We start from the raw sequence: 26,299 nt of genomic DNA on the forward strand, positions 1-26,299 counted from the left end.
TATACTAATGTGGAGACCAGCTGTTCCTTGTTTGATGTAGCTCCTGTGTTTAGGATTTTTTATGGTTTTTAAACAATTTCTATTATGATGAAGGTTCAGGTCCCGCGCGTATAAAATTTGTGCTGAATTCTAGTCCATATGATATTGGAATATAGACTTTAAAGTCATATAGGCTATTACTGCTAATAACTTGTTATGATTGAATATATGGAGTATATTGTTCGCCAATTTGAAAGGTCTACTGGTTGGAATCGCGACAATAGTTACGAGAATATTACTGCGACGAGTGATAATGTGCTGCAATTGCAAATACCGTCTTCCTTCAATTTGCAGGTATCAAACCAATCTACGCCTTATACATTTACTACTTTTGAACTATCAAATCATAAGGTTATAAATGGATCATTATCGTACTTATACACTGATTGTAACGATATGAAACAGTTAGTACAGGCGTCGACAGATATTCGGTTACATACAATGGTCGATACGTTTCGTTTTATCAAGCCTTATTGTGGAATTGACAGGCGCGCTGCTTTAGAAGCTGCGAAAGGGGATGAATTTGTGAAGCACACGTTATTGTACGGGCGTATGTACTATCCTGGATCAATCTTAGAGGCCATGTATTGCAGGCGTCTGACTCAGCATATGCAGTTAGTGCTGAAAGGTCTTTCTTGGGTTAATCAACCTAGTTTTGTTACAGTGTATTTACAGAGGGATACCGGTTCTACTAGTCAGGAGCTAATATATTCCAGTAATGAATCGCTTTTGGGTTACAGATTCCTTCACAACTGTCTATCAAGCAAATCAAAACTTTACAATTCGATTTACAATGATTCTCTGCTTTCTTTTGGGGCAGAATTTTGGTTAGGAATTGCTAACATGCTTCCTGGATGTTCTACGACGCTACGCTATTTTACACATGCCACCAACACCTGTAAGCCGATTACTTTAACACTCTCTTTTAATCCACTATTTGGGCACATATCTTCAACCTATTCGGTTAAGCCAACATTGGGTTCAACACTAAGTGCAAAATATGACTTTAACGTCTATTCTATTGAATCCGACCTAACTTTTGGGTGTGAGTTGTGGAAGAGCTCTTCAGCATTAAAGCTTTCTGAAAATCTAGATCTTACTGCAGCTAATAGGGTTGATGCCACCAGTGCAAAGACTGGCAGCGCAACAGGTAAGGAAATTGCTCGAGCAGAAACGAGAAACACTAAAAGCCAGAATATTGCAACGGTGAACAATGGAAACTTTTTGGATAAAATGAACGCTACAATTTCATTTTTGGATAGTGTTCATAATGTAAAATCACCAATAGAAGAGTTTGCGAAAATGATTAATAATACCCAATTTACGAGTGTATTAAAATGCAGTAGCAGCATAAACAATAAAAACTTAAAAATACTCTGGGAAGGGAAATATAAAGAAATACTCATATCAGCTGGAGCTGAGTTAACTAACCTCCCATTAGATGCACCTAAAACACTAAGTGATGATAATAGTGGCGCATTGGCAAGGCCGGTATGGCTACGTCCTGCAAAATTTGGCGTTATGTTACAATATTCCACATAAATTATATAGAATAATTTATTTAAATCTGTTTCCTATGCCTTTTGGACTTGAAGCCCTGTTCGTAATCGTTTAGCTCTGCTCGCAAAGACTCCGCTAAATCCTTGTCGTCGCAAGCATCTAACTGAAACCATATGTTATATCCGGATAATCTTTGGCCACAGTCTAAAATAGTTTTCATAAACGTCCTTACGTCCTCTGCTTTATTAACACTGTTCATCATGATAGGAGTAAACTTCTTATGTATATTAGATAGAGTAACAGTCATTGGAGTGTACAATGGTTGCGGGCATCTCGGATCGAGATATACATTGAAATCCGCTATTGCATCATCCTTTGTCTCTTCATCTGCAGGACGCTTTTTCTTATATTTGTTCATTTCCTTTAATCTTCTGCTCTTAAATTGCTCTATCTCCTTAGCATTATGGATTACTATCCAGGACATTAAATAACTTTCACCATCTTCTAATGGCTCCAATATAGCGTCCTTCGGAAACAAAAATCTCATATTAGGGTTTTCTAGGTACTCAAAAAGGATATCGGCACCCTCCAAATATTTTTGCTGAAACGTAGTGAGCTGCATTGATTTATCTTCTTCTTCTACAGACTCCTTTTTCCTTTTGGTATACTTCCTCTTGGGTTTTACACCGGTAGTATCCTGATTAACATTCAACAGCAATCCATCTTTGTCTATAATATTAGTCAAACTCCTGCTTCCTGGAGTTGATTTTAATAATGCATCAGAATTATCATATGAACGACTACTCACAGCTGATATCTCTAATGCATTTTCAGTTTTTACTTCACCAGAGGAGCTAGGTATTGTGTGACTGGTATCGTTGCTACTTTCTAAATCCCGAGATTTCTCCATATTATTAATGGATGAATTTTCATCACTCTTCGGTATACTTTGTGTTGGGAACGTATCGTCTGGTTGCGAATCCTTTGTATCATGTAATTGCGTACTGTTGCTTGAATCTGAAAATATGGTAGAATTACTACTTTTGTTCCCTTTTTCAACTGCATTGTATTTGCATATGCTGGTCACACTATCACTCCCCAACGCTAGATTCTCTGCCCCTGGCGAAGATGTATGAAGTGGTGTATTGGATTCTGTAGTTGCAACTGAAAGAGATGATTGAGACGACATTAAATGGTTCTCGGAATCATCATGTATGATGGAGTTCTTAGGTAGTTCCCCACTTCCGGATCCAATACTGGTAGTTTCTGGACCCTTTTGGGTGGTTTTTTTAGTCATGTTCTTCTGGATCAGTCTTGGCCTCCAATTTGGAGGGGGGTCCATATTTCTCGCTTTTTCGATGTAAGTCTTAAATCGTTTAACATCTGCAGGAGGTGCTTCTCCATTCGCAACCTCTATCATTAACTTATTCAGAGCTCTATCCTGCTGTGCCATCATATTTAAATTTGCTATCATTTTTTGATTTTCAAATGCCTGTTGTTGGGCCTTACTAAGAGAGGTTCCCAATTTTTTCGAATTCATAGGTGTTCTTGGTATCATTGTAGAAGATGTAACGATTCTGGGGTCTTTCTTAAGCTTATCCTGTTCTTCTTGTAGTAACTTCTTCCTCCTTTCCTTCTCTCTCTTAGCATCTTCTGATTTCTTTAACTTTTCCTCTTTCTTAAGCATCTGCTGCTTTTTACGGGCCTCACGACGGCGTTCTTTCTCCTCTGCTTCGCGCTGTCTTTTAAGTTCCTTGTTCCTCTTTCTTGACTCCTGCATATCTTGCCATTTGGATTCGACTTCGTCGTTTTTCAGAATGAACATTCTTATAGGAAGAGTGTGAGGACCACCCGTCATAACTGCGTCACTCAATTTATGCATCTTTTCTCTTGCAGCTGACTGATCAATTTCATCTGGATCAATTCCATCTTGTAGCATTTTTTCTTTATCCTTCGCATTCATATATTGTTTTGACCAATATAGTTCAAACATTTCTGCTTTAATCCAAGTCCTTCTCGACGCCAGCAGAGAACTGTATAACACAGCAGAATCGCGCACTGATAAAGCTTGAGTAAAGACACTATATTTTGGAGGTTCAATGGAACATGGTAATCTCTCTATAATCTGAAATGGACGACCAGAACTAGCTTCGCCACCGACCAATCCATATGTGTCAACTTCATTTGAACTATCAAAATGATTACGCCTCTTTCTTGTTCCTTGCTTCCTTGCCACTACGCTTCTGGATGGCTTATTCGAGTCTGAAGATGATGGTCTAGACGTAGACCTTAATTGAACCATCCTTGCTGGTTTTTTATCTTCGATTATCCTGAATCAAGCGCCATTCCAATCATATAATGTAAGTTGCTACAATAAAATAAATTACACGTTGATAGTGATGTGGTGATGTTTCAGGTATTACGTGTAATATAGAAAGCATCGCTGAAGTATTAGTTTTATGATCAATTCATTACTCGATAAAGGTGTGTACTCTGTGTAGTCTTTCGCTGCCTGAATTTTAGAACTTTACTAATAGTAACTTTTGTTTGACTCTTATCTCTTTTTTACGCACCTTTCTACCTTTAGTAGTAGAACCTTAGGTGAACTGAAGTCTAATAACAAAGTGAGGAAAACTGTCGGTTTTTTGGTCGATTGATTAATAATGGCATCAGTAATGAACTTTAGACAAGTTTTACATTCGAGGGATGATGAAGAGGACGATCTTGATCTTCAACATCGGAATAAGATTCGAAGAAACGAGATGGACTATTCAGACTTTAAAGATGGGGCAATAATTAGATTGCGTTTGACTAATTTCGTAACATATGCATTGACTGAATTTCACCTCTCGCCATATTTGAATATGATTATAGGCCCCAATGGTTCAGGAAAGTCTACATTTGTTTGTGCGATATGTTTAGGCCTTGCAGGTAAGCCAGAATACATTGGAAGAGCAAAGCGAGTGGAAGATTATATTAAGAATGGTACGGAACAAAGCATTATAGAGATAACTTTAAAGAATAGTAGGCTGGTGAATGGATTTCCCATGATAAAGTCGACGGATGATGTTATTACCATAAAAACTGTCATTATGAAGTCCAAAAAGAAGTGTGTTTATTCCATAAATCAACAGAGTGCCAGTGAAAACCAGGTGAAGGCGTTGGTTTCTGTATTAAATATTCAATTGGACAATTTGTGTCAGTTTCTCTCACAAGAGCGTGTAGAGGAGTTTGCTCGTTTAAAATCTAATAAGTTATTAGAGGAGACGATTCGCTCAATTGATCCTTCACTTGTTGATATGTTAGAGGAAGTTAAAAATGACCAGCAAGAAGAAATCAATCTTAGTCGTGATGTAGAGATTAATAAAAAGAAGCTGGAGAAGCTACTTGTAAAAAAAGAGTCACTGGAGACCCAGGTTCGTGCCCTTGAGGAATACGAAAGAAAGAAGAATGAAATAGATGTTCATAAGAAATTACTCCCCTATGCCCGGGTTAAGAATCATAAGAGGCAACTTAAGGACCTTAAGAAGATATATGAATTAGCTAAACAAGAGCTTAAGGAATTTTTGAAGGATAAGAGGCCATATAAAGTGGCGAATGAAGAACTAATAGAAGCTTCCAGTGAAATAGAGAAAATTAGAAAGGAAAAGGAGGAACAATATAATGCATTAATGAAAGTCCAATCTAATATTATAGCAAAGATCCAAGAGCACAAAAATTCTGTTGAAGATTTGAAGAAGAAGATAACATATTACCGAACTCGGCGGGAAAATATGCAAAGAAAAATTGAAAAGGCTGAAGAAGATATTTTCAATCGTAATAAGCTGCTGGAGACCTTATCATTACCTAGCCAGCAAGATATGGATAAATATGAAAGCATGCGTGTGAATCTTTATGAAAAGGAATCGGAGATCGAAAGAAAAAAAGAAGAATTGGATTCCACAGCTAGGGCACTGAATAGGGAACTAACTACTGTAAGGTCTAGAAGTGAGAGGCTAAAAAGGGACCTGGCGTCAAATGATAATTTAAATGTCCTAAGGGGGCAGACTGGGAGGCTTGACGAAGTCAGAAGAGCATGTGAATATATAAGGCAACATCCTGAGATGACTGGCAAAGTTTTGGAACCCCCGATTGTTACTATAAGTTGCCCTGACGCAAAAATAGCCTCGTATCTCACAACATGCGTAGATTGGCATACATCAATATCACTAACTATGGTGGATTCAGCTACCTACAAGCAATTTAATGATCAAATACTTCAAAGTTTTCAGGTAAACTTGAGAGAATTGGCATCAATTGAGGTTCCATACCCATACCCTATTGACAGTATAAGGAGTTTAGGGTTTGAGGGATACCTTTGCGATTTCATTAAAGGTGATGAGGCAGTGATTCAAATGCTGAAAGAACAACAAAAAATCCACACAATTCCTGTATCTACAAGTGATCTCGATTCCCGAGTCATAGATGAACTTAGACGACCAGACAGCCAGGGACAGTTAAAGTTTAGAAGAGTGATTGCTGGGGACTATGTTTATGATTTCAAGCGGTCACGCTATGGTGATAGACAAATCTTCTCCACAGATGTTCAAGTTAAAAAGGCGCAGTTCTATATGGGTAGTGGCATGTCAGAAAGTTTAAAGCAAAATGTGAGACAAGAGTTGTTGCAATTGAGAGAGAGATATCAAGCTTTGCAAAAGGAAATAGCAGAAACAACGGAATTTAAAAAGCAGTATGCTTCTCCAATGGCTCAAATAAAAGAAGAACTGAGAGAATTACAGCAACAAATACATGATATGAATCATAAAAGAATGCTTAAATCAAGGACTATCAGTGAAATAAATAGTATTAAACAAAAAGTGGATGAATACAAAAGAGATATGAACAAGGATGTTTCTGCTGCGATTGCTGGTTGTGAAGAACAGATTGGTTCGTTATTGCGAGCTCAGACAGATGAGCTGAAACTGATGGTTAAAAATATGAGGGATATACAGCTTGTTCAACAAGCACTCGCTGAACTAGGCATAAAACATATAGAAGCTCGAAATAGGGAACGGACATTCAATGACATTATCGGATTTTTTAATGAGAGAGAAACACAATTGAGAGAAAAAGCTGAAGAAGCCAAAGCAGCATATGCAGCTGTTAAAGATACGGCTGAATTTAAAGGTTGGATGCAACAAATACGTTCTTATTCAGATGAAGTAAGGAGTGAACTCTCTGAATGGGCAAATAGGTATGAAGATAATGGGCAGTTTACGCTGTCAACTATTTTAGACATCGTATCTAGATTGGAAACCGAAATTCAAATGACGAACCATGATGACTCTGTAATTACAATTCTGAAGCAGACACTAGAGAACATAAACTATCTGCAAGTCACTCTACCAAAGCAGGTCGAAAAATTGAATTCTATTAGAATAGGGATAAAATCCTTAGCAAGTGAACTGGAGCCAAAACTAGACGAAACTGTACAGAAAATCTCTCAACGTTTCAGAGCTCTGTTTAGCAACGTCGGCAGCGCTGGCGAAGTCTGCCTTGTAAAGCCCAATTTGTATTCTGAATGGAAAATTGAAATCAAGGTCAAGTTTAGAGATGTTGCTGAATTAAAGCAACTAGATTCTCATACACAATCTGGTGGTGAAAGAGCCGTATCGACTGTTTTATACATGATTGCATTACAAGATTTCACTAATGCTCCATTTAGAGTCGTCGATGAAATTAATCAAGGTATGGATGCCCGAAATGAAAGGATTGTTCATAAAGCTATGGTGGAAAATGCGTGCTCAGGAAGTACTTCACAATATTTTCTCATCACTCCGAAGCTCTTAACACGCTTACAATATCATGAAAAGATGAGAATACATTGCGTTTTTGCTGGATCTTGGATACCGGATCCAAGTTTAGATAGTGAACGGATTCACTTTGGTGAACTGACTAGATACCAACTATAGTTAAATGAGCAGCTATTAGTTTAGTTAAAACTGTTAATATTAATGTCTCTTTTCTGATGTCATCCGCGGGACTAGATATTATTTTTTCAACTCTATACAATTGAAGCTTAAAGTCATCGGCATTCTATGAAGCCAAATTAAGCATCAGAAATGGTTCTCCTCACTTTAACCAGACCAGCGTCTAGTCTGGTGACCCCCAAGAAGGTTTTATCTAGTCTGAAGAATCTTCCTTCTACTCGAAAATCCGCAAAAGATGTTCATCCGAAAACACCTGCAAGAACTAGATTCGCCCCATCCCCTACGGGATTTCTGCATTTAGGATCTCTAAGAACTGCATTATACAACTATCTGTTAGCCAAGAATACTGGTGGGCAGTTTCTCTTACGCCTAGAGGACACCGACAGAAAGAGACTGGTACCAGGTGCTGAAGAGAATATATACAACACCTTACGATGGGCAGGTATAAAATATGACGAAGGACCAGGTGTTAATGAGGTATATGGTCCGTATCGCCAAAGTGAGCGAACTGGAATTTACGCAAAATACTCTGAGCTTTTAATAAAATCTGGACATGCGTATCGATGTTTTTGCACAAAGGAAAGGCTAAATAGCTTGAAGGAATCTGCTATGGCACTAATACCTCCGACAACAGTTACTTATGATCGAAAGTGTGCAAAGCTAAGTGCTGAAGAAGAGCAAGAACTGTTGAATAGGAAAATACCCTACACTATTAGATTTCGGTCTCCCAAAGTATATGATACATTTCATGATTTACTTCATGGTGAATTAAACCTACAACCACAAGTCAACCTAAGCGATATAAGGTACGATGACATAATTCTAGTAAAGTCAGATAATCTTCCTACTTATCACTTTGCAAATGTGGTTGACGACCACCTAATGAAGATTACACATGTGGTTAGGGGCGAAGAATGGATGCTTTCTACCCCAAAGCATATTGCCTTGTATAAAGCATTTGGTTGGCAACCTCCACAATTTGTTCACATTCCCCTGTTAACTACAACAGGTGATAAGAAACTCAGCAAAAGGAACCGTGATACTAATATAGACTCGCTGAGAGAAAAAGGGTTTCTTCCCGAGGCATTGGTTAACTTCTGTGTACTGTTCGGCTGGTCAGCACCTCGAGAATTAGCAGAGGCACAGCGCGAATGTTTTACACTATCCGAATTAGAAACTTTGTTCAGCCTGAACTACCTCGCCAAAGGTAATGCCAAAGTTGATGACAGTAAGCTGCTCTTTTTCAACAAACATTATATGACTTCAAGACTTAAGGATGCAGATCAACTCAAAGAGCTTTCGTTAAATCTGTACATCAAACTAAGAAATAAGTATCCCGAACTATCTCCATCAAAAGTTGAAAACATTGTAAAAGTAATTGGGCCAAACCTAACAACTATTTATGATGCTGAAACACAGTTTCAATACCTTTTCACAAAACCGAACTACGCGAATAACAAACATTTTGATGAATTCAAAGCCAACTATAACAAGCAAGATGTTGATGCTGTATTATCCAAATTCCAATGCCGGCTAACAGACGATAACATGAACAATTTAATAAATGAAATAGCCAAACAAGATAAAATACCTAAAAAAATGATATTTGAATGTTTGAGATTCGCTCTGGCAGCTTCATGCCCCGGGCTAAAACTCCCAGCATTGGCCTCTTTGCTAGGTATTGAAGAATCCAAATGCAGAATATTAGATGCCTTGCATATGGAATTGTAAACAACCTGTATTCTCTATAAGTCTGTAATAGTTAATACAATATGTCACGTGGTGTAGATTTTCATGGAAATCGCCGAATAATCTAGATTAGCATAATAGTGTTCGATTACATCTTCAATCACTATAAGAACTTAATATATGTACTCAGGGAGATCTTGCTAGTCAAGGAACCGACTAAATAATAGCTAGGATTCTGTTGGGCCTCTATAAAATAAAGTAATGTTCGCTGCTATTGCTTCTGGAAATCCTTTGCAACCATCAACTGAAGTCCCCAATACAAATGGACTACAACACACCATCTTGCTTTCTGAAACAAAGGCCAAAAGTTACTCTCATATTTCTTTATTCATTTTACCTGGAGTAACTTTTCCTCCTGAATATTTGGCTACTGTATACTTTAAACTGAGCCCGGATGAGGAATTCAAGTTATTTGGACAACTAGGGGCAGAGAAACCGAGTGCAATATTTAAGGTTAAACTGCCGAATCCAAGTCTTAACAATCGCTCCACAACTAGTGAAGGTTTAGGTGAAATTGATATGGATAATGAGGAGGGGGTCGCAGCTTCACCACATAATATATCTGAATTGATAATAGGGATATCTATTGAACCGCGTGAAATGGCTCTGGCAAAACTCGCACAATGGAAGGCTGAACAAAGTCAAACTGTTAATAATAACGCTTTGGTTGTTAGAAAAAGTGCCACAGGCTCAATATCTACTCCCGGTGAGCTGGCTCGGGCTTATCCTTCCTTGACTCAGCAATTGGCAAGTAAAATTGTCCAACATGCATACAATTACTTGACAGGATTTGTGGACTCTAGCAATAGTGTTCCAATTAAAAAGTTTGAAAATTGGTGGGATAAATTCAATAAAAGGTTGGAAAATGACGCTACATTCTTAGATGAAATCTCAAGCGAGTAGTTTCACTTGTTTGGAATGTTCATTTGAGTGTATTTAGTTTATACTGTACTATACATATTATTGACAATTTAATATAACGGCAACATGGATTAGCTATCACTATAATTCATCGTGGTCAAAGTTTTTCATTCGATGTGCCATTGGGTTTCCAAATACCAAATGCCTGCTGATAATCAACAACTTGTCGAACTCGCGCTTATCAGGGTCCCTCTCTTCTATATTGTTAGCGACTTGTTCCTTTCTTTCGTCGCATTGGTCAGCAAGCCAGTTAATAAAATTGCTGCCTAGTTTGACTGGACGACCTATTCCCTTCTTGTAGTGATACAACCCCTTGAAAAGTTCACGAACCTGAAACTCGTCAAGAGCTGGCATAGGAATAAACGTAGCAATTCTCTTCATCCACTCTTCGGCGTTCGGCGATTCTAGATACGCTTTGTATGCCACAGGATTAGACTCTTCTAGAAGGTGGAACCGTGAAACGAGCAGCAAAACCTTTATTCTTACAGCTTCATCATCAACGTTGTAGATTTTCATCAAGGCGTCTTCGCTCACAATCAAGGAAGACTCATTATTAGTTAAAACTTCCACAATAGACAAGTACCTTCTAATCAAAACATTCTCTTTGCTGCCATTTTCCTCGCTATAATGCGCAGCCTCGTTCAGCAATGAATGCGCAAAACTAGGGTCTCTAGTGTTCACGACTTCAATAGCAGGTATATTGTTCCTTAAGGCAGCTGTAAGAAACCTTACTGCAGTTTCCTTCACCTCAGTTGGCAAAGCACGGTTTAAAACGATGGAACGTAGCAAAAAGAACTCATGATTAACGCATTTAAGGCCAAACCGGTAGTCAGAAGCAAATTCCACCAAATCTTCTAGCTGGTCCTCTATCTCCTTATAATTAGGTGCTGTAGGTAGCAGCGACTCCCTTATGTGCTGAAATTGGGTGGAGAACTCGTACTCAGATGAATCGTCAACCATTTGCAAACCCGCCGCCTGATTATCATATGATTCTGAAGACATCTCTGAATTCAACAACCTCGCTTCTTTCTCGCCCGTTTTCAAGTTTATACGAACTTCTAGTCCACCTGGAATACGCTGTAGCTCCTTAACTTCTTGCCACTCTTCTTTGGGCTGGAAATCGATTGGATAGCAGCTGTCGCCCTCACAAATAATATCGTCCTGTATAGTCCTACTGGTGGGGAATGAATCCTCGTCCTGTGGTTTCAACAATACTTGATTAGCTGCAGTAAGTGTAACTACCAAGAGGGGGAACCAATACATCGAATCTTAAGCCTATGGATTTTCTTAGGCAATCGAGAACATAGGGGCGAAAGGAAGGTTGTTCCAAATTTTTTTTATATAAACTTCATAAAAAGAGGATTAGCATTTTACAATCGCCCCACTCTAAGGTCCGCTATGTTATGTATCTTTTAATTATAATGTTATATCATTTGGTTTAAAGTTAAATATTACTGTTTGGAGGCTAACAATGCTTGCTTGATGTCTTCCAAAAGGTCATCAGTGTCTTCAATACCAACAGAAAGTCTAATTAAGTCATCAAAAACACCAGATTGTTCTCTTTGTTCCTTTGGAATACCACCATGGGTCATAACAGCTGGAACTTCCAATAGAGACTCAACACCTCCAAGAGACTCAGCCAATGCGAATAACCTAGTGGAACTAGAGAATTTAGCAGCACTGACAGCACCACCTTTGACACGGAATGAAATCATACCGCCTCCCATACCGCCACGGTGCTGTTTCTTAACAACCTCATAATTTTCGTGGGTTGGCAATCCTGGGTAGTTGACCAAAATAACATCTTCGGATTGAGCTAAGAACTCAGCAATCTTTTGAGCAGTAATACTAGACTGTTTTGAACGCAAATGTAAGGTCTTCAACCCTCTGTGCGTCATCCAACAGTCAAATGGTGATGGAATAGCTCCGACAGCATTTTGCAAATACTTCAATCTTTCGTAAAGTGCGTCGTTATTGGTGGCTAATACACCCATAACGACATCGGAATGGCCGTTAATGTATTTGGTTGCTGAATGGATAACAATGTCAGCGCCAAAATTTAGAGGGTTAGACAGGTATGGGGATAAAAATGTGTTATCGACGACGACAACAATGTCCTTGGTGACACCTTTAGCAATTTTAGTGACATATTCAATATCAGTAACCTTCAAGGTTGGGTTGGTAGGAGACTCGATCCAAACCAATTTAGTATTTTCCTTGATTAAATTTGGAAGGTCCTCAACAAGGTTATTAGTGAAAGTGGTTTCAACACCGTGGGTGTTGGCAACAGCTGTGAAGTATCTATGCGTACCGCCGTAGACATCGCCAATGGAGACCACGTGAGAACCTTGAGGCAAGGACTGCAAGATAACTGCAGTAGTGGCAGAACCAGAAGAAAACGCCAAACCGTACTTGGCGTTTTCTAGAGCAGCAATAGCATCTTCCAAATTCTTCCTGTTGGGATTTTGTGATCTGGAGTACTCGTATTCACCAATTGGTACAGCAGGAGAGGACTGTCTGAAAGTTGTAGACAAAGAAATAGGCTCAATCACAGAACCATGTTCATCACTGTGTGCACCCGCATGGATAGCTTTCGTGGCAAAAGAATCAGATGGTAGATATCCCATTGCGAACCTTTTTACTTTCGATAAGACTGGAGATGAGGAAATAGAGTTTCAAAAAGGCCATCAATTTTTTATACATGAAAAAAAATACTAAGCGATTACAAATTAAAAGCCACAGTGAGTTACATAAAGACGTCAGCGGGTTCTCGAAGATCTGGAAACGTAAGAATAAGCGTTAAGTATGGGTGCACTATTTCCTTAGTATTATTAATACAACCAAAATAGATGTCCGATGCTATCACATGACCTAAAGAGCCCTTGTATTTAACCAATTCGAACTAAACTTGGGATAATGTATTTAGCTGTTCTATACTACTTAGTCGAACAAACCGAAGCCCATTTCGTCGTCAGACTCCTCGGCGGACTCTTCAGCAGCTTCTTCAGTAGCTTCTTCAGTAGCGGCAGCACCAGAAGCAGCACCGGCAGCAGCACCAGCGCCACCAGTTGGAACAGAAGCCAACTTCTCAATACCTTGACCGATCAATTCTTCAACGGACTTACCTTCCAAGGCAGTCAAGACGGTGTTAACACTTTCATCATCGACCTCAATTCCAACGCTCTCCAAAACAGCCTTAACGTTCTCAGCGTTTGGGGTATTTCCAGCAGCGTTTAGCAACAAGTAAGCGGCCAAGTACTTCATTCTTATCGTAGGATTCTGGTGTGGGGTGAAAGGGCTGCTTAATAGTAGCGTCTTTGTAGTTAATCTTCTCTAGTAACGAAGATTCCCGACCTCGAGATACCGCGGGGGCAATTCCGGACAAACGATTTCTGGACAAATAAAGAAAAAATAAAAGGGCTCGAGCCACTCAGAAAGCCACGTAGTGATTTTTGTTATATGTATGGGTTTACCACAGTCACAACTGAGTGGTGTTCACTTTTTTCAGGAGTTTGGTAGGGTTAGGCAGGGTTAGGCGGAGTTAGGCAGAGCTAGGCAGAACGATAGGCTGTCCTCTGTCTGCCCCCATTCAGTTTCCGTTTAGCATTCGGCTCGCTATGTGGCGCGGCTCCGCCTAGACCTGCCATACCCTGCCTAGCAAACCTAGACAACCTTCACCGAATCTTCCCCTCAACCTTATGGTAATTTGAAAACAGCCGTATTATTTAGCGTTAGCACTAGTACGGAGAATCACTGATACACATAAGCCAAATAAGATAACGATGTCTGGAGCTACCACTCAAAGAAAGAGAACCTTCAACACCTTTTCTTACAAGGGTGTTGGTTTGGAAAAGTTGTTGGAGATGCCAACCGAAGAATTCGTTAAGTTGGCTCCAGCTAGAGTTAGAAGGAGATTTGCTCACGGTATGTCCTCCAAGCCAGCTGGTTTGATGAAGAAGCTAAGAGCTGCTAAGTTAGCTGCTGCTCCAAGAGAAAAGCCGGCTGTTGTCAGAACCCATTTGAGAAACATGATCATCGTCCCAGAAATGATTGGTTCCGTCGTTGGTGTATACAACGGAAAGGTTTTCAACCAAGTTGAAATTAAACCAGAGATGGTCGGCCACTACTTGGGTGAGTTCTCTATCACCTATACCCCAGTTAGACACGGTAGAGCTGGTGCCACTGCTTCTCGTTTCATCCCATTGAGATAAGATGCTGGTCCGTGGGATAGCTTTCCTCAATAACATGCTACATACCTTTGTATATTTTAAACGATAATAAGGTTTCCATTAGCGGTTTTGCAACAGAGCGTTGCGATGATTTATATATGTGTATATGTGGGTACTACTGCTGCTCCTGTTGCTGTAGGTTCTGGAAGTCCTCGAAAATTTCCGAGTCTTTCAAGCCGCTGAGAGACGGGGCTCCAGGAAAGCCTCCAAAGTACTGCTTTAATCCTTCTAGGTCACTTAATTTGTTGTTGAACCGCATTCGGTCCACAATCACCTCCAGTTTATCTACGGGGTTGTTCTTATATTTGAAATTGATGCCCTCGCATGCCATGTCTTCTGGGATTGGGTCGCCCGGGCGTCTGAGCTGCGAAGGCGCCGCATAGCCTGTTATGCAACTCAATGTCTTATTTGCGACCTTGACAGGCACGTGATAACTGACCTCTGATACCAAGACGTCCATTTCACGTCGCTCTTTATTAATGTCATACCACTTCTGTGTAGTCTCGTTGAGTAAGCGATGTTTTATATCGGAAACTTGGCGGTAGAAATTCTGATGGATAAATGTACGTGTGGCACGCGTCTCTATATCGATGCAATCTAGCTCGTATTTCTGCCTCTGGTACGCTTTTTTTAGTTTACTATCTCGAACAGAGTCTATCATCTGGTAATATGACTGTAATGAGGGATGAGAACCATCCAGACACATCTGTAACTCCGTTTGCAATTTGGCCAATTCATTCTCGTATAATCTTTGACGCAGCTCGGCAAAATCATATTCAATCTCTATGATATCCTTCATGGCATCCTGTCTTAGTTTCTCAATGTCCGCTGGTGAAGATGATCCTTCCTCTTCCCCTTCGGATGCTTTCTTGACCTCCCTACGAGTAACACTGGCGCTCTTCACACTAGCCTCCTCCTCTGTCTCTTCTTCCTCCTCTTCCTCATCTTCATTATCTTCAGGCTCTACTTCCTCCTGGACCTGGGCACTTGACACAGGTAGCCTAGGCTTTTTAAACTTCTGCTCATCACTATGAGATTCTTCACTATCTTGGATCGGTAGCTTCTGCTCCTCATCCAAATGCCTCTTTTTCGTAGTGTTGTACCTTGGTTCATCAATTAGTTTGTCCGTCTCATTCCCCGTGTCTATCTCGGTCTTAACCTCCTCTGCAAAACTACCAAGTTTCATAACATTCAGATCTTCCTGTTCAACGGCCATCTTCTCAGTTTCCGCGTCTGAAGATACGTATAGCTCTGAAACTTCAATTCCCCCTTCTGGAGACGTCACTTTGGAAAGCACACTAGATTTATCGTCCTCGGAGCTTATTTCAGTTCCTTTCTTATTAGAAGCCACCACCTCTAGTTTAACTATCTCCTTAGTCTCCTCACGTTTCTGGGCAATTGCTAAATTAGCCTCTGTTAAAATATTCGAACCGCCTTGCTGTCGACTCTTATCTATTTCAGGCAACCCTAATTTAAATTTATCCAAATCCTTTAAAAGATCTTTATTATCTGATACTACAATCTTTGTATTTGAGTGAGTACCCATCTGGTGTTGATTTTATTGCCCTCTACTAAATTTTGCTAATAATCCTCTTGTACCTAGCTGTAGATGGGCCCAATATTGAATACCCTATTGCCTTCTTATAAAATTTATTGAGATTTATATGATAAATACAAAATAATCTCTCTGAAAGCTATACTTGATGGTAAAATCTTAAAACAGTAATAAGTAGACCTTCTATTATGGCGTTGGTATAAAAATGATGTTCTTTATTCTCTTACTATAGTCAAACCTTATAACTTGACTATTGTGTCTTTTGAAGGGCTAATTTCATATCATGGTTCACGAAGGGGCTGTTCATCAACAATTTGTAATCGTTTCTTTTTCTTGATTGAAAAATTTACGAAGGTCCCCTCATCTCAGCTCATTGAACAGTGCCATTCAGAAGCGGTTAAAGTTAGTAATAGACTAAATAAGCGTTATGTCAGCACTAGGAGCATTATTTGCATCGATTCGAAGTAAGAAACTGGAATCAAGCATCACAAATTTGTTTCAAACATCGAGCGGACCTGTTGATGTATCGGAACTAAAGGCAAAGGAACGGACAGTTCTTGAGCCTAAAAAAGAGGAGGCGGTGAAGCATGAGAAAGATGATGAGGATGATGAGGATGATGAGGATGATGAGGATGGGCAAGAAATAGAGGAGGAGGAAGAAAAAGAAGAGGTGGAGGTACAACAACCTGTGAAAAAGAAGGCTCGTAAGAACAGAGAAGAAGATGATAGATTGGAAGAAGAGTACTATTCCCAGCTTCTTGGTGGAGAAGAGGAGAAAAAAGAGGAGATTAACAGTGACAACGTTAGCAGCAGTGAAAGCGATAGTGAACATGGGCCAGAAAAGACTGAAACTAGGACTACAGCTACCGTGCCTGTCGATCTGAAGGAGGCCGAGCTGGAAAAGGCTGCTAGAACAGTTTTTGTGGGAAATGTTCCTCACGAGGTAGTTACCTCAAAGAAGATATACAAGGACTTCAAGAAGTTGGTTTCGGTTTTTTCTGCTGGGGATGAAACCGAAGAGTCAGGGGACAAAGTCACAACGAAATACAAGGTTGAGAGTATCAGATTCAGATCGATTGCTTTTGGAGAAGCACTACCTAGGAAGGTTGCCTTTGTTCAGCAGAAATTGCACAAGTCAAGAGACTCTGTGAATGCATATGTCGTCTATGCTGAGAAGAAACCAACTTCAGTTGTCTGCAAGAAGCTGAATGGTACCGTTTTCCATGAACATCACTTGAGATTTGATTCTGTTGCACATCCAGCTCCCCATGACAACAAGAGATCTGTTTTCGTAGGTAATCTAGATTTTGACGAAACTGAAGAGGCTCTATGGAGGTTTTTTGAGTCTTGCGGTAAGATTGAATATGTCCGTATTGTAAGAGATTCAAAGACTAACGTTGGTAAAGGTTTTGCATACGTCCAATTTGTCGACATATCTTCAATCAATAAGGCGCTGCTTCTAAATGATAAGAAAATGACTACTGGGAAGGGCAGGAAGTTGCGCGTTACTAGATGTAGGAACGTGAAAAAGGACCAACAACCACGTAAGGCTCCTTTTGGCAACTTTACAAACAAACAAAAGACCAAAATTGGGTTGGCTAAAAAGATCCTAGGTAAAGCTGATCGTGCAACTGTTACCAATAAGTTGACCATTGAGGGTTTGAGAGCTACCAAAGGTGATTCTACACCAAAATTGGGTAGGAAGAAGAAGAGATCCCATACCGGTAGAGTAACAAAGCGTTCTCAGGCCTTTAAGAAGTCGTTAAAAGAGCACACTAAAAAGGCAGGAAATATATAAGCGGCTAGCGCAATCAAAATTAGCATTAAGTGTATACTAGAATTATCAAGTTGTATGTCTTCATAGTTCGTTGATATTTTGATGTTAACATCAAGAAGGTTATTATTATTTATTCAAAAAATATGACTAACTCCCTAGAAGTGCAATTTGATGGCATAGGAAACAAAAAGAAGCAAGGTACTAGGAGCTATGTCCCGTGTGCTTGAGTTATCTTATGAGATTGATAAGCTAGCCAACCTTGTTGAGGAGCGCACCAGGCTGGTTGATGTACTTCGTATGCAACCTTCCAAAAGTGACAACGTATTGATTAAGAAACACTTAAACAAAGTACTTGAGCTGCTACAGCTAGTTGATAATCAAACTGATATTGAAAGCTATGGCGATATAAACCAACTGGTATTGAAGTATAATGAGTGTGTTCAGGAATTTCCTGATGAGTTTATCGATAAGGAATTATATATGTTTAATGGCAGGCCCAAAGAAACACTAAGAACTCCGCTGCCGCAACAAGAACAGAAGCGTGTGAGGTTTCATGATAATCCTGTGCAAGACTTACTTGAGCAGCAGCAGCAAGAACAGGACCAGTATCAGAGCTTTACACGGTACACGGACAATCCAGAGGATGAAAGTGATGACAGAGCGAAGCTTCTTAACTTAGAGACACAAAACGTTTCAGAAGCAGATATTTCTCCGTCGCTCTCTAATCAAGACCTTTTTATCAATCAACAGCAGCAGCTAATGGAACAAGATACGCACTTGGAGCATTTATCTCGTTCTGTTCAACGCAATCATAGGATCTCAATGGATATACATCAAGAAGTTGATGATCAAAACAGAGGGATACTACAGGATTTGGATCATCTACTAGGCACTACTAGTCGAAATCTTGGTGTGGTAAAACGAAAGCTTGACATATACCAAAAGTCAGCCGCAGAACACGGCCCATGCGTTGTGATATTAGTCTTATCTGCGATCCTCATATTCCTAGTAATTGTGTTATAAACGATTGTTTAGTGCTTGATATATCACTTAACGTCTAGACCTACAATGGTCACAAAAATATTACAATATGAATATGTAGCCTCGTGGAGATTTCCTTTGGCAATAATAAAAGTTTTAATTAAAGAACATATATAAAATATACTTTATATATGATGCTGAACGCTTACTCTGAACTTCTGAAAATATTAAACAAAATCCATGGAAACTTGGAAGCGCAATTTATTATGTTAGTAGGATCGTATTACCCACTCTAACGGTATTGGTTAACTAACGGTTGTCACAATGGCCAATTGTCATGTAAAAAGAGTTCCTACATAAGTGAATTGAAGGAAAGACAAAACTATTGCTGTCCAAATAAAAATAAATCAGAGCACTAGCCAGTAATTGCTATACCTGGTTTCATGCCCAATGTTATGATACTTTCTCAGTATTGGATTTTTGTAATTGGCGTGCGTCAGTGAAGCACACCAATATCCTTAAAAATAGCCGAAAAGACAAAAAATAAGGTATTTTAAGCTAATATCAAAAGTTAAAGACCTGCTTTACCACCCGCGTCTTCCAAAACGCTGATTACCACCCTTCTGACTAGCCAGGTACATTTTTTCTTGATTATGCTGCCTTTGCGGAAACTGCTTCTGAGTCACGTATGGCCTTTGTAGGTACCTTTGTCGACCATAAATAGTGGTCCCTGGAAGAGGAGCATAGTCATCTTGGGCTAAGTGGTGATACGGCTGCTGTAGTGAATATATGTTACAACACGAAGGATTGAACACAGATTGTGAACTCCTCGTAGATAAAAACGTTGCCCCGGATTGCATCAAGTGGGCCTGGCCAGCCATCCCACTAGAGCCAGAATTATCATCATATGACTCAATGAAAAACATATGGTCATCCATAAAAGATTTCATATACTCTAATCTAGCGCGTGCATCACGACTACTACCCTGAGTGGTATTTGCGGTAACCGTTGACGGAATATTATATTGCTGTAGTTGTCGTAGATACGGCACCCGCTGGTTTGAACCAGGAGTTCTGTTATCACTGGAAACTTCAGTGATCATCTGGCTATGGAATTCTTGCAGGAATACCTCTGTTTAAATGAAAATCCAAAATGATACATGAGGGGGTTAGTAGTTGTCATAACTATGTGTCAAACACAAAGTTTTTTCAAATATGGACTCAGCTGCCCGTGACACAGCTGTCTGTCTTAATTCGATGATATTTGAAACTTCTCAGGAAATTGGAAATACGGTCAAATATTTCCGTTAGAAAGGCATGCTGATATTTCATTCATAATATCTGAAATTATGCCAAATAGAATATGGTAATCCAATGTGTTTGTTTAGTGGGTCAAATTAGCTCTCGCAGCGGCGTGTTCCAACTGCCTTTAACGCATAATAACCTTGAAACTTAGACCGGTATACTTGAATAGTCCCGTATTGCGGCTGTAGTTTCTTGATTTTACCTGAACTGTTGATCTTCGTACCGGATTGCACAAGCTTAAATTTCTCGTATTCCAGATAAAAAGAATGTTTATTTCCATAGTAATCAGTTCTGTCTCTCTATGTCTCATTGGTGAATATCAAACATATCTATTCCTCAGTTACAAGATTAAAGAGTACTATCTTTGGCAATTAACGCTTTGTCATGTTAGCTGCAAATGTTTCATAGGCATCCGATGCAGTTGAAGCTAACTATAAAGTTCTGTCATGTCATGCAAAACGCTGCAGAAAACACAACTAATCATATTTCTTGTCTCATAGGATATCTCATTATCCTTATTTCTCGATCCTTTGTTCAATAGTTGGGGAGGCTTAGCTACAAATAAGAAGCGTACATAATCTTCTCTATTATGAATTATCCAAATAATTGCAATCTTAATAAGTAATACAACCACATAACGGGTGTATTGTATTTTAAGTGATCTTTCAAGCAGTTCATTAATATATTGCCTCGCCTTATATGCCTAATATACTGTAATATCAAATTATGGACATATGTAATAATAGGACAAAACTCTTTAAGTTGAACAGACATCGTTACATTAGTTCATACGTACCAGCTTGGGGGTCTGCGAAGATCACGGTAATTCTTATTCTTAGAAATAGTCATTTCTTTCTAACATATAAAAGTTCATAGTTTTATGTTTTACAATTATAGCTGCATGAGATGAGATGAACTGGCCGGACTTGAGAACTAAGCAAAATGCAAATACAGAGAAGTCCAGACGCGATCGTGAATTATTAAGCTAAAATAATGCTCTATAGAACAGTATTTTACTTAGCTTATTATGTGAATGTGCCTCAAATGTGCGCATTGTCAGCATTGACCGGATTACTTACTACATGATTTAAATTGTTCTAAAATGCGCGGGCTGCGGCCATGTCATTTAAACATTTACACAATAATCGAGTTAAATACAATTAGAACCGTTCCAGGTGGATTAAACTATAGCTAAATGGTGGATGTTAGAAGGCTGAAACGGCTAAGAGTAGAGGTTGAAATAAATTCTGTTTCTAAGTACTTCAAAAAGGAGGAAGAAGCAACGTTAAAGGATTTAGAGAGTTTTACAAGTGATGAGCAAGTTGACTTCGATAAAGTCCGTGGAATGAAATCTAAGGAGTTCTTTGATTATATAGACAACCGAACATTTGATGGTATATCTGATAATTTTACCACAAAGAATTGTGATGCTTTCCCGAAGAACTTTGTATCTATATATTCAAAAGTTCGACTGATGCGAAGCAAAATAGTAACACCAGTAGATACTGTAGGATGTGCGATGATGCCAATTAATATTAGTGCGAAATTCGGTATTGAAAAGTATGATATACGACCGCAAATATATCGGTTACAGCTTTTGGTGTCTCTGATGATGTCTTCCCAAACTAAAGATGAGATGAATGCGAAAGCCTTGTACAATTTGATGAAGTACTCAATAGAAACTATGAAAAGTACAGAAGGAGTCACGCTTGATGTACTACTTAACATTGAGCAAAGTGTATTGGAGACTTTAATCCACCCAGTAGGATTTCATAGAAAAAAGTCAAGGTATATTAAGGAAGCTGCACAACTCCTGCTGAACAACTTTGGGGGAGACGTGCCCACTTCGATAGAGGGATTTTGTTCTTTACCCGGAGTAGGACCTAAAATGGGATACTTAGCACTGCAAAAGTCATGGGGAATAGTTGCGGGAATTGGAGTGGATGTACATGTTGACCGTTTATCTAAGATGTGGCGCTGGGTAGACTCTAAAAAGTGTAAAACACCAGAACATACCCGTAAAGCGCTTGAGTCCTGGCTGCCTCGTGATCTTTGGTACGAATTTAATCCGGTATTAGTTGGTTTTGGTCAAGTGATTTGCTCAGCACGAGGAAGGCGATGCGACATATGCCTTGCAAACACTATCTGCGATAACGTCGATAGAAAGCTTGTTAATTCCAGCAAATTGGACGTGAATGAAATACTTAGTCGTGGTGACCATTCGAAGCTGCTACTGCACTTACAGGAACTGCAAAATGAAACAGAAGGTTAAACCCATCTACCAGTATAGAAAATGATACTGGAATTAAAAGTTAATTTTGTAATATTACTTGATTCATGTTCTGTACATATTATATAAAACATAAAAAGCATTTTTACCTATTATTCTATCGGATAACCATGCTTTGTACTATTTCATTAAGGAATTCTCTAACCTGGAATGGATTTACATTTTTCCAAACTCTGGCTTGCAAAATACCTGACATCAACATCGTTATCTTGACATAATTTTTCCAGAGCTACAATTACAGTGTCTTTAATAAGACTAGCATATTTTTCATCCAATGCCTCAGCGATAACGGCGTACGATTTAGCGGCGTTGAATCTTATATTTGGAACATTGTCATTGGCTAGATGATTGATAAAGGGTAAAATTTTATCGGTTATAACTTGCGGTGAAACAACTGGCACCAGTTCTGTTAATGCGGAAAGTAGTGTAATCCGGTACACAAAATTTTCTAAGATATGTGTATCAGATTTCAATAAGCATGAGATGATTTGCTCTTCAGACCAGTCAGACCCAAATATTTCTGTTAGTTTTTTCAAATTGATGACTGCAGCATGTCTGATCGAGTATACAGTATCCCATAGCCAAGAAAGGCATAAGTCAGTTAGCTGTCGATCAAAAAATTCAACACCTAGTTGCTCTGCTAGTAATGGGATATACTCTATGATGGCTAGTCTAACCCTCCAATTGTCATCCTTAGCCAATTCAGTAATTGCCGGTAACAAATTTTCCGACAAGAAATCAATTCCAGTGACTTCATTAATAATCTTTAGTTTGGCGATCACGTTTAAGCGGACCTCCGGGAAATCATCCTTCAGCATATTCAACAAGATTGGGAGTAGATTATCAATAACTTCCTGTTTGCTCAATAATGGAGCCAAGCCAGTAACTTCTGATGCCAAGGAAGTCCGAACTGTTTCACTTTCGTCAATGCATAACGTCTGCACAACCGGGAGGATTTTCTTCAATACAACCTGAGGATCTTCCAACAATTTTGCAAATCCTGGTATTTGTTTAGCAACAGCCTTTCTGACGTCACTTTCATTATCTTCACATAGGTTCAAGAATGGCTGTACCAACGCCTCAATATAAGAAGGATCAGCTGTAAACTGGGAAGCCAATTCTTCAAACTTGTCCGCGGCCATGTACCGAACTCTCCAAGCTTCGTCTCCGATTAGCTGTATAGCCGAATGCAACAGACCCTTTGTATGCGTAGCATCGTTCTTTTTATTAAAAAACTTAAGAATAGAAATTAATACCTCTACAGCGAGGAACTTTACTGAATCCTGATTGTCCGCCATCAACCTCTGGAACATATTAGATATGTAATCCCAATCCTCATTTGTAGATAAGTCTATATTTTGCGTCAAAAGGTCGATCAAAGTTGGTAGATTCCTTCCGGCTGCTCTCCTGACCATTGGGGTGTCATCCTGCGCTAACTGCAGAAGCAGTGCAAGTAATTCCTTTCTAAACTTATCATCCTTAACACGGACAATTACGGCCTTAAATAACCCGCACGCAGATACTTTAGAAGAAAACCATTCGTTCGTAGCCAAGTTCTCAATTAACGGAATAAAATCGTGAAACAACTGCTCCTGGGACAACTCCTGGGCAATGTTGTTTAACGAATCAACTGCCTTGTCACGGACCAGTGTCTCCTCAGTAGATGCCAAAATCTCAAGCGCAGGGAGCAACAATGTAGCATAGTTACTACCGCCAATAAAAGGTACAAATTTTCCCAACTGCTGAGCAAGAAAGGCAAAAACTTCGTCCTCGTCGTCCTGAGCCACCTCGGTCAAAAAAGGAATAAGCTCATCTCGAGTTCTCTGCTGACCCAACGCCAATGCAATTGTATCTAGTTTCTTCATTGCCTCCACTCGATTCGCAATATCATCATGCTTCAATTCATCCATTAGTAAAGCTAATGGGTATAAATCTTCACTTCGTTCAGTCATTTTGGGTTGAGTTCAACGTATTCTATGCTCAATGTGTAACTTTAAACCCTCTGACTAAATAATTCTTGTAATATTTAATAGGAGCAACTATCAAAGCCGTTTAGAAGCACTAAAGATAAGATCAATCTTTTGTTTAACTGCCTCTTTCTAATAAACTGAATGTTCCTAAAAATAAAGCACCTCCTGTAACGTGGATAATGGCCCTCTCCTTTATATCTAGTTGAACTGCTGCAGTGATTCACAATGCTTTTATGTTAGCAGGTTCTGGAATTGTATTTCACAACTGTTGTAGGGGGTTTGATTTGTTGGTCTATTTCAACGGACTACGCGAAGTGGTGGATTGGGGACCTCGGATGAACCGGACTATTTGCCACACAGTCCATTACCCGGACATGTCGTATCCGGGTTATATTTATCGTTTAGAGTGATTATATTAAGCGCCAGCTAAAGTCATCGCTTTATAATATATGTATATATACCGTATGAGTGGGTGGTGCATGGCGTTGGGTAGTTCAACCCTTAAATATAAAGTCCAAGTAGTCCTTGATACGCAGGACACCATATTTTGACAGGGTGTTGACCCATCTTATCTTCCTCAGGATAACAGATAGAACGATGCAAATAGCCACAAATCTGGCATCGCTGAAATCACTCAGCCAAGATGGGAAAAACCTGAAAAATGAGCGCTTAGATGAGCTAGAACGCAGATATTCCCCCGGTTTACCTATTATGCTTCCTTCGGCTTGGCCTGGCTGGGGAAGTTGTTCGGTTGTTTCAATCCGGGGAGAAGGTGAGACAGGTTTAGTAATCGTCTTGACGACAGGCGATTTCTTTCTGGGCACTAGTTTCAGTAAGATAATATCTTGATGGGTCGACGTTCTACCCTGTGAATCTGTTGTTTTTCCTGATAGCTTGTCACTCAACAGCGGGACTTTTCGACAAAGCTGGCTGTACAAGGATTTGTCAAGAATCCGGTGCTGACAACGGACCTGTAGGTCCAACAAATACATTTCAACCATTTTGGCTAGTAACTTAATTTCTCCCTCACTGCAAACTTCTAGGACAAGTTTTCCAATTTCGCCTACCATGGAGGAACTTACGTCTGTGAAGAATTGGGAGTGTTCATTTACTTCAAGGCTTCCGTAATGAATAGCAGCTCTGAAGTAACTTAGCAACAACTTTTCTTTAACAAGTAGTCGGACGTTCTTGCATGCATTAGATATACCACCTGTAGTACGGCTTAGTTCATGTTTGACTTGTTTCTGAACTTCCGGTGATAATTCTTCGAGCTGGCGTAACCCACTGATAGCAGTGAGAAACCAATTCCACAAATCCTTCTTATAGAAATCGTTAAAACCCTTGTTGTCCAGAAGTTTATACTGGTATATTTTCGATACTAAGTTAGAGAATTGGGCCTTCAGATACAAATCCTGGCATTCACGTAACTGTACCTCCACGGAATTTGTATACTTGGGACGTGAATTTTGAAAGATCTTGCTTTGCAGAAGCGAGTCCAACGTCAGTGGTTCAGTTTTAGTTATAGTTTGTGACATGGGTGACACTGAAAACACGCTATGTAAATGTGTGGATATATAGGCTGTTAGACCAGCAGAAAGTGCTTCGTTAAAGAAGAGTTTTACAGACAAAAATGAGTGTATGATTTGCATGGAAGGGGTGATTGGAGAAGTCCGATTTGACCCTTTCGTAATTGATGATATGTCCTTCTTCATTGCGTTAAGTATTATTATGTGTTTTAGTGCTTGTAAATGAGCAGGGGTATGAGTTGTCGATCTATAAAGTCGAACTTAGTTTACCTTTTTCTGCAGACGTCTTTCTTTTCGCTCGTTGTTCGTGGACAAGGTTTCACACATTACAATATTGTTAATTTCGTAGTTAAAAGCTTACTCCAACATTGCAAAGTTAAATACGAACAAATACAAGTAAACTAACAAATTTTTGAATTGCAGATTGATAAAGTTGTTGCATTTTATATAGGAACCAATATACTCTACAGACCTCTTCCTAATTAAAA

The 26,299-nt window shown here is 39.4% G+C and overlaps 16 protein-coding genes across 16 annotated transcripts; 8 read left to right on the forward strand and 8 right to left on the reverse strand.

Annotated features, from left to right (window-relative positions):
• Positions 1 to 195: 195 nt before the first annotated feature.
• Positions 196 to 1,581, forward strand: MDM10 (Mdm10p; the record flags this gene model as incomplete). The annotated part of the gene is made up of 1 exon (XM_018130079.1): positions 196 to 1,581. One exon carries the CDS (start codon positions 196 to 198, stop codon positions 1,579 to 1,581), a length of 1,386 nt encoding a protein of 461 aa, XP_017985825.1.
• Positions 1,582 to 1,600: 19 nt separating this feature from the next.
• On the reverse strand, positions 1,601 to 3,841 carry SWC3 (Swc3p; the record flags this gene model as incomplete). Its single annotated transcript, XM_018130078.1, has 1 exon — positions 1,601 to 3,841. The coding sequence occupies one exon, from the start codon at positions 3,839 to 3,841 to the stop codon at positions 1,601 to 1,603; it is 2,241 nt and encodes a 746-aa protein (XP_017985826.1).
• A 361-nt stretch (positions 3,842 to 4,202) lies between these two features.
• Positions 4,203 to 7,490, forward strand: SMC5 (DNA repair ATPase SMC5; the record flags this gene model as incomplete). The annotated part of the gene is made up of 1 exon (XM_018130077.1): positions 4,203 to 7,490. One exon carries the CDS (start codon positions 4,203 to 4,205, stop codon positions 7,488 to 7,490), a length of 3,288 nt encoding a protein of 1,095 aa, XP_017985827.1.
• Positions 7,491 to 7,640: 150 nt separating this feature from the next.
• MSE1 (glutamate--tRNA ligase MSE1) lies at positions 7,641 to 9,239 on the forward strand (the record flags this gene model as incomplete). The annotated part of the gene is made up of 1 exon (XM_018130076.1): positions 7,641 to 9,239. The coding sequence occupies one exon, from the start codon at positions 7,641 to 7,643 to the stop codon at positions 9,237 to 9,239; it is 1,599 nt and encodes a 532-aa protein (XP_017985828.1).
• Positions 9,240 to 9,458: 219 nt separating this feature from the next.
• On the forward strand, positions 9,459 to 10,160 carry OPI10 (Opi10p; the record flags this gene model as incomplete). The annotated part of the gene is made up of 1 exon (XM_018130075.1): positions 9,459 to 10,160. One exon carries the CDS (start codon positions 9,459 to 9,461, stop codon positions 10,158 to 10,160), a length of 702 nt encoding a protein of 233 aa, XP_017985829.1.
• A 99-nt stretch (positions 10,161 to 10,259) lies between these two features.
• Positions 10,260 to 11,441, reverse strand: SIL1 (Sil1p; the record flags this gene model as incomplete). Its single annotated transcript, XM_018130074.1, has 1 exon — positions 10,260 to 11,441. The coding sequence occupies one exon, from the start codon at positions 11,439 to 11,441 to the stop codon at positions 10,260 to 10,262; it is 1,182 nt and encodes a 393-aa protein (XP_017985830.1).
• Positions 11,442 to 11,629: 188 nt separating this feature from the next.
• Positions 11,630 to 12,805, reverse strand: CYS3 (cystathionine gamma-lyase CYS3; the record flags this gene model as incomplete). The annotated part of the gene is made up of 1 exon (XM_018130073.1): positions 11,630 to 12,805. One exon carries the CDS (start codon positions 12,803 to 12,805, stop codon positions 11,630 to 11,632), a length of 1,176 nt encoding a protein of 391 aa, XP_017985831.1.
• A 313-nt stretch (positions 12,806 to 13,118) lies between these two features.
• On the reverse strand, positions 13,119 to 13,442 carry RPP2A (ribosomal protein P2 alpha; the record flags this gene model as incomplete). Its single annotated transcript, XM_018130072.1, has 1 exon — positions 13,119 to 13,442. The coding sequence occupies one exon, from the start codon at positions 13,440 to 13,442 to the stop codon at positions 13,119 to 13,121; it is 324 nt and encodes a 107-aa protein (XP_017985832.1).
• Positions 13,443 to 13,960: 518 nt separating this feature from the next.
• RPS15 (40S ribosomal protein uS19) lies at positions 13,961 to 14,389 on the forward strand (the record flags this gene model as incomplete). The annotated part of the gene is made up of 1 exon (XM_018130071.1): positions 13,961 to 14,389. One exon carries the CDS (start codon positions 13,961 to 13,963, stop codon positions 14,387 to 14,389), a length of 429 nt encoding a protein of 142 aa, XP_017985833.1.
• A 133-nt stretch (positions 14,390 to 14,522) lies between these two features.
• DEP1 (Rpd3L histone deacetylase complex subunit DEP1) lies at positions 14,523 to 15,953 on the reverse strand (the record flags this gene model as incomplete). The annotated part of the gene is made up of 1 exon (XM_018130070.1): positions 14,523 to 15,953. One exon carries the CDS (start codon positions 15,951 to 15,953, stop codon positions 14,523 to 14,525), a length of 1,431 nt encoding a protein of 476 aa, XP_017985834.1.
• A 436-nt stretch (positions 15,954 to 16,389) lies between these two features.
• On the forward strand, positions 16,390 to 17,760 carry NOP12 (rRNA-processing protein NOP12; the record flags this gene model as incomplete). The annotated part of the gene is made up of 1 exon (XM_018130069.1): positions 16,390 to 17,760. The coding sequence occupies one exon, from the start codon at positions 16,390 to 16,392 to the stop codon at positions 17,758 to 17,760; it is 1,371 nt and encodes a 456-aa protein (XP_017985835.1).
• Positions 17,761 to 17,949: 189 nt separating this feature from the next.
• Positions 17,950 to 18,762, forward strand: SYN8 (syntaxin; the record flags this gene model as incomplete). The annotated part of the gene is made up of 1 exon (XM_018130068.1): positions 17,950 to 18,762. One exon carries the CDS (start codon positions 17,950 to 17,952, stop codon positions 18,760 to 18,762), a length of 813 nt encoding a protein of 270 aa, XP_017985836.1.
• A 542-nt stretch (positions 18,763 to 19,304) lies between these two features.
• On the reverse strand, positions 19,305 to 19,823 carry AW171_hschr2363 (HBL061Cp; the record flags this gene model as incomplete). The annotated part of the gene is made up of 1 exon (XM_018130067.1): positions 19,305 to 19,823. One exon carries the CDS (start codon positions 19,821 to 19,823, stop codon positions 19,305 to 19,307), a length of 519 nt encoding a protein of 172 aa, XP_017985837.1.
• A 1,397-nt stretch (positions 19,824 to 21,220) lies between these two features.
• Positions 21,221 to 22,297, forward strand: AW171_hschr2364 (endonuclease III domain-containing protein; the record flags this gene model as incomplete). Its single annotated transcript, XM_018130066.1, has 1 exon — positions 21,221 to 22,297. One exon carries the CDS (start codon positions 21,221 to 21,223, stop codon positions 22,295 to 22,297), a length of 1,077 nt encoding a protein of 358 aa, XP_017985838.1.
• Positions 22,298 to 22,455: 158 nt separating this feature from the next.
• On the reverse strand, positions 22,456 to 24,267 carry TPD3 (protein phosphatase 2A structural subunit TPD3; the record flags this gene model as incomplete). The annotated part of the gene is made up of 1 exon (XM_018130065.1): positions 22,456 to 24,267. The coding sequence occupies one exon, from the start codon at positions 24,265 to 24,267 to the stop codon at positions 22,456 to 22,458; it is 1,812 nt and encodes a 603-aa protein (XP_017985839.1).
• Positions 24,268 to 24,779: 512 nt separating this feature from the next.
• On the reverse strand, positions 24,780 to 25,820 carry PEX15 (Pex15p; the record flags this gene model as incomplete). Its single annotated transcript, XM_018130064.1, has 1 exon — positions 24,780 to 25,820. One exon carries the CDS (start codon positions 25,818 to 25,820, stop codon positions 24,780 to 24,782), a length of 1,041 nt encoding a protein of 346 aa, XP_017985840.1.
• Between the last annotated feature and the right edge of the window lie 479 nt (positions 25,821 to 26,299).

Source organism: Eremothecium sinecaudum, chromosome II, assembly GCF_001548555.1.
Source record: "Eremothecium sinecaudum strain ATCC 58844 chromosome II, complete sequence".
NCBI lineage: Eukaryota > Fungi > Ascomycota > Saccharomycetes > Saccharomycetales > Saccharomycetaceae > Eremothecium > Eremothecium sinecaudum.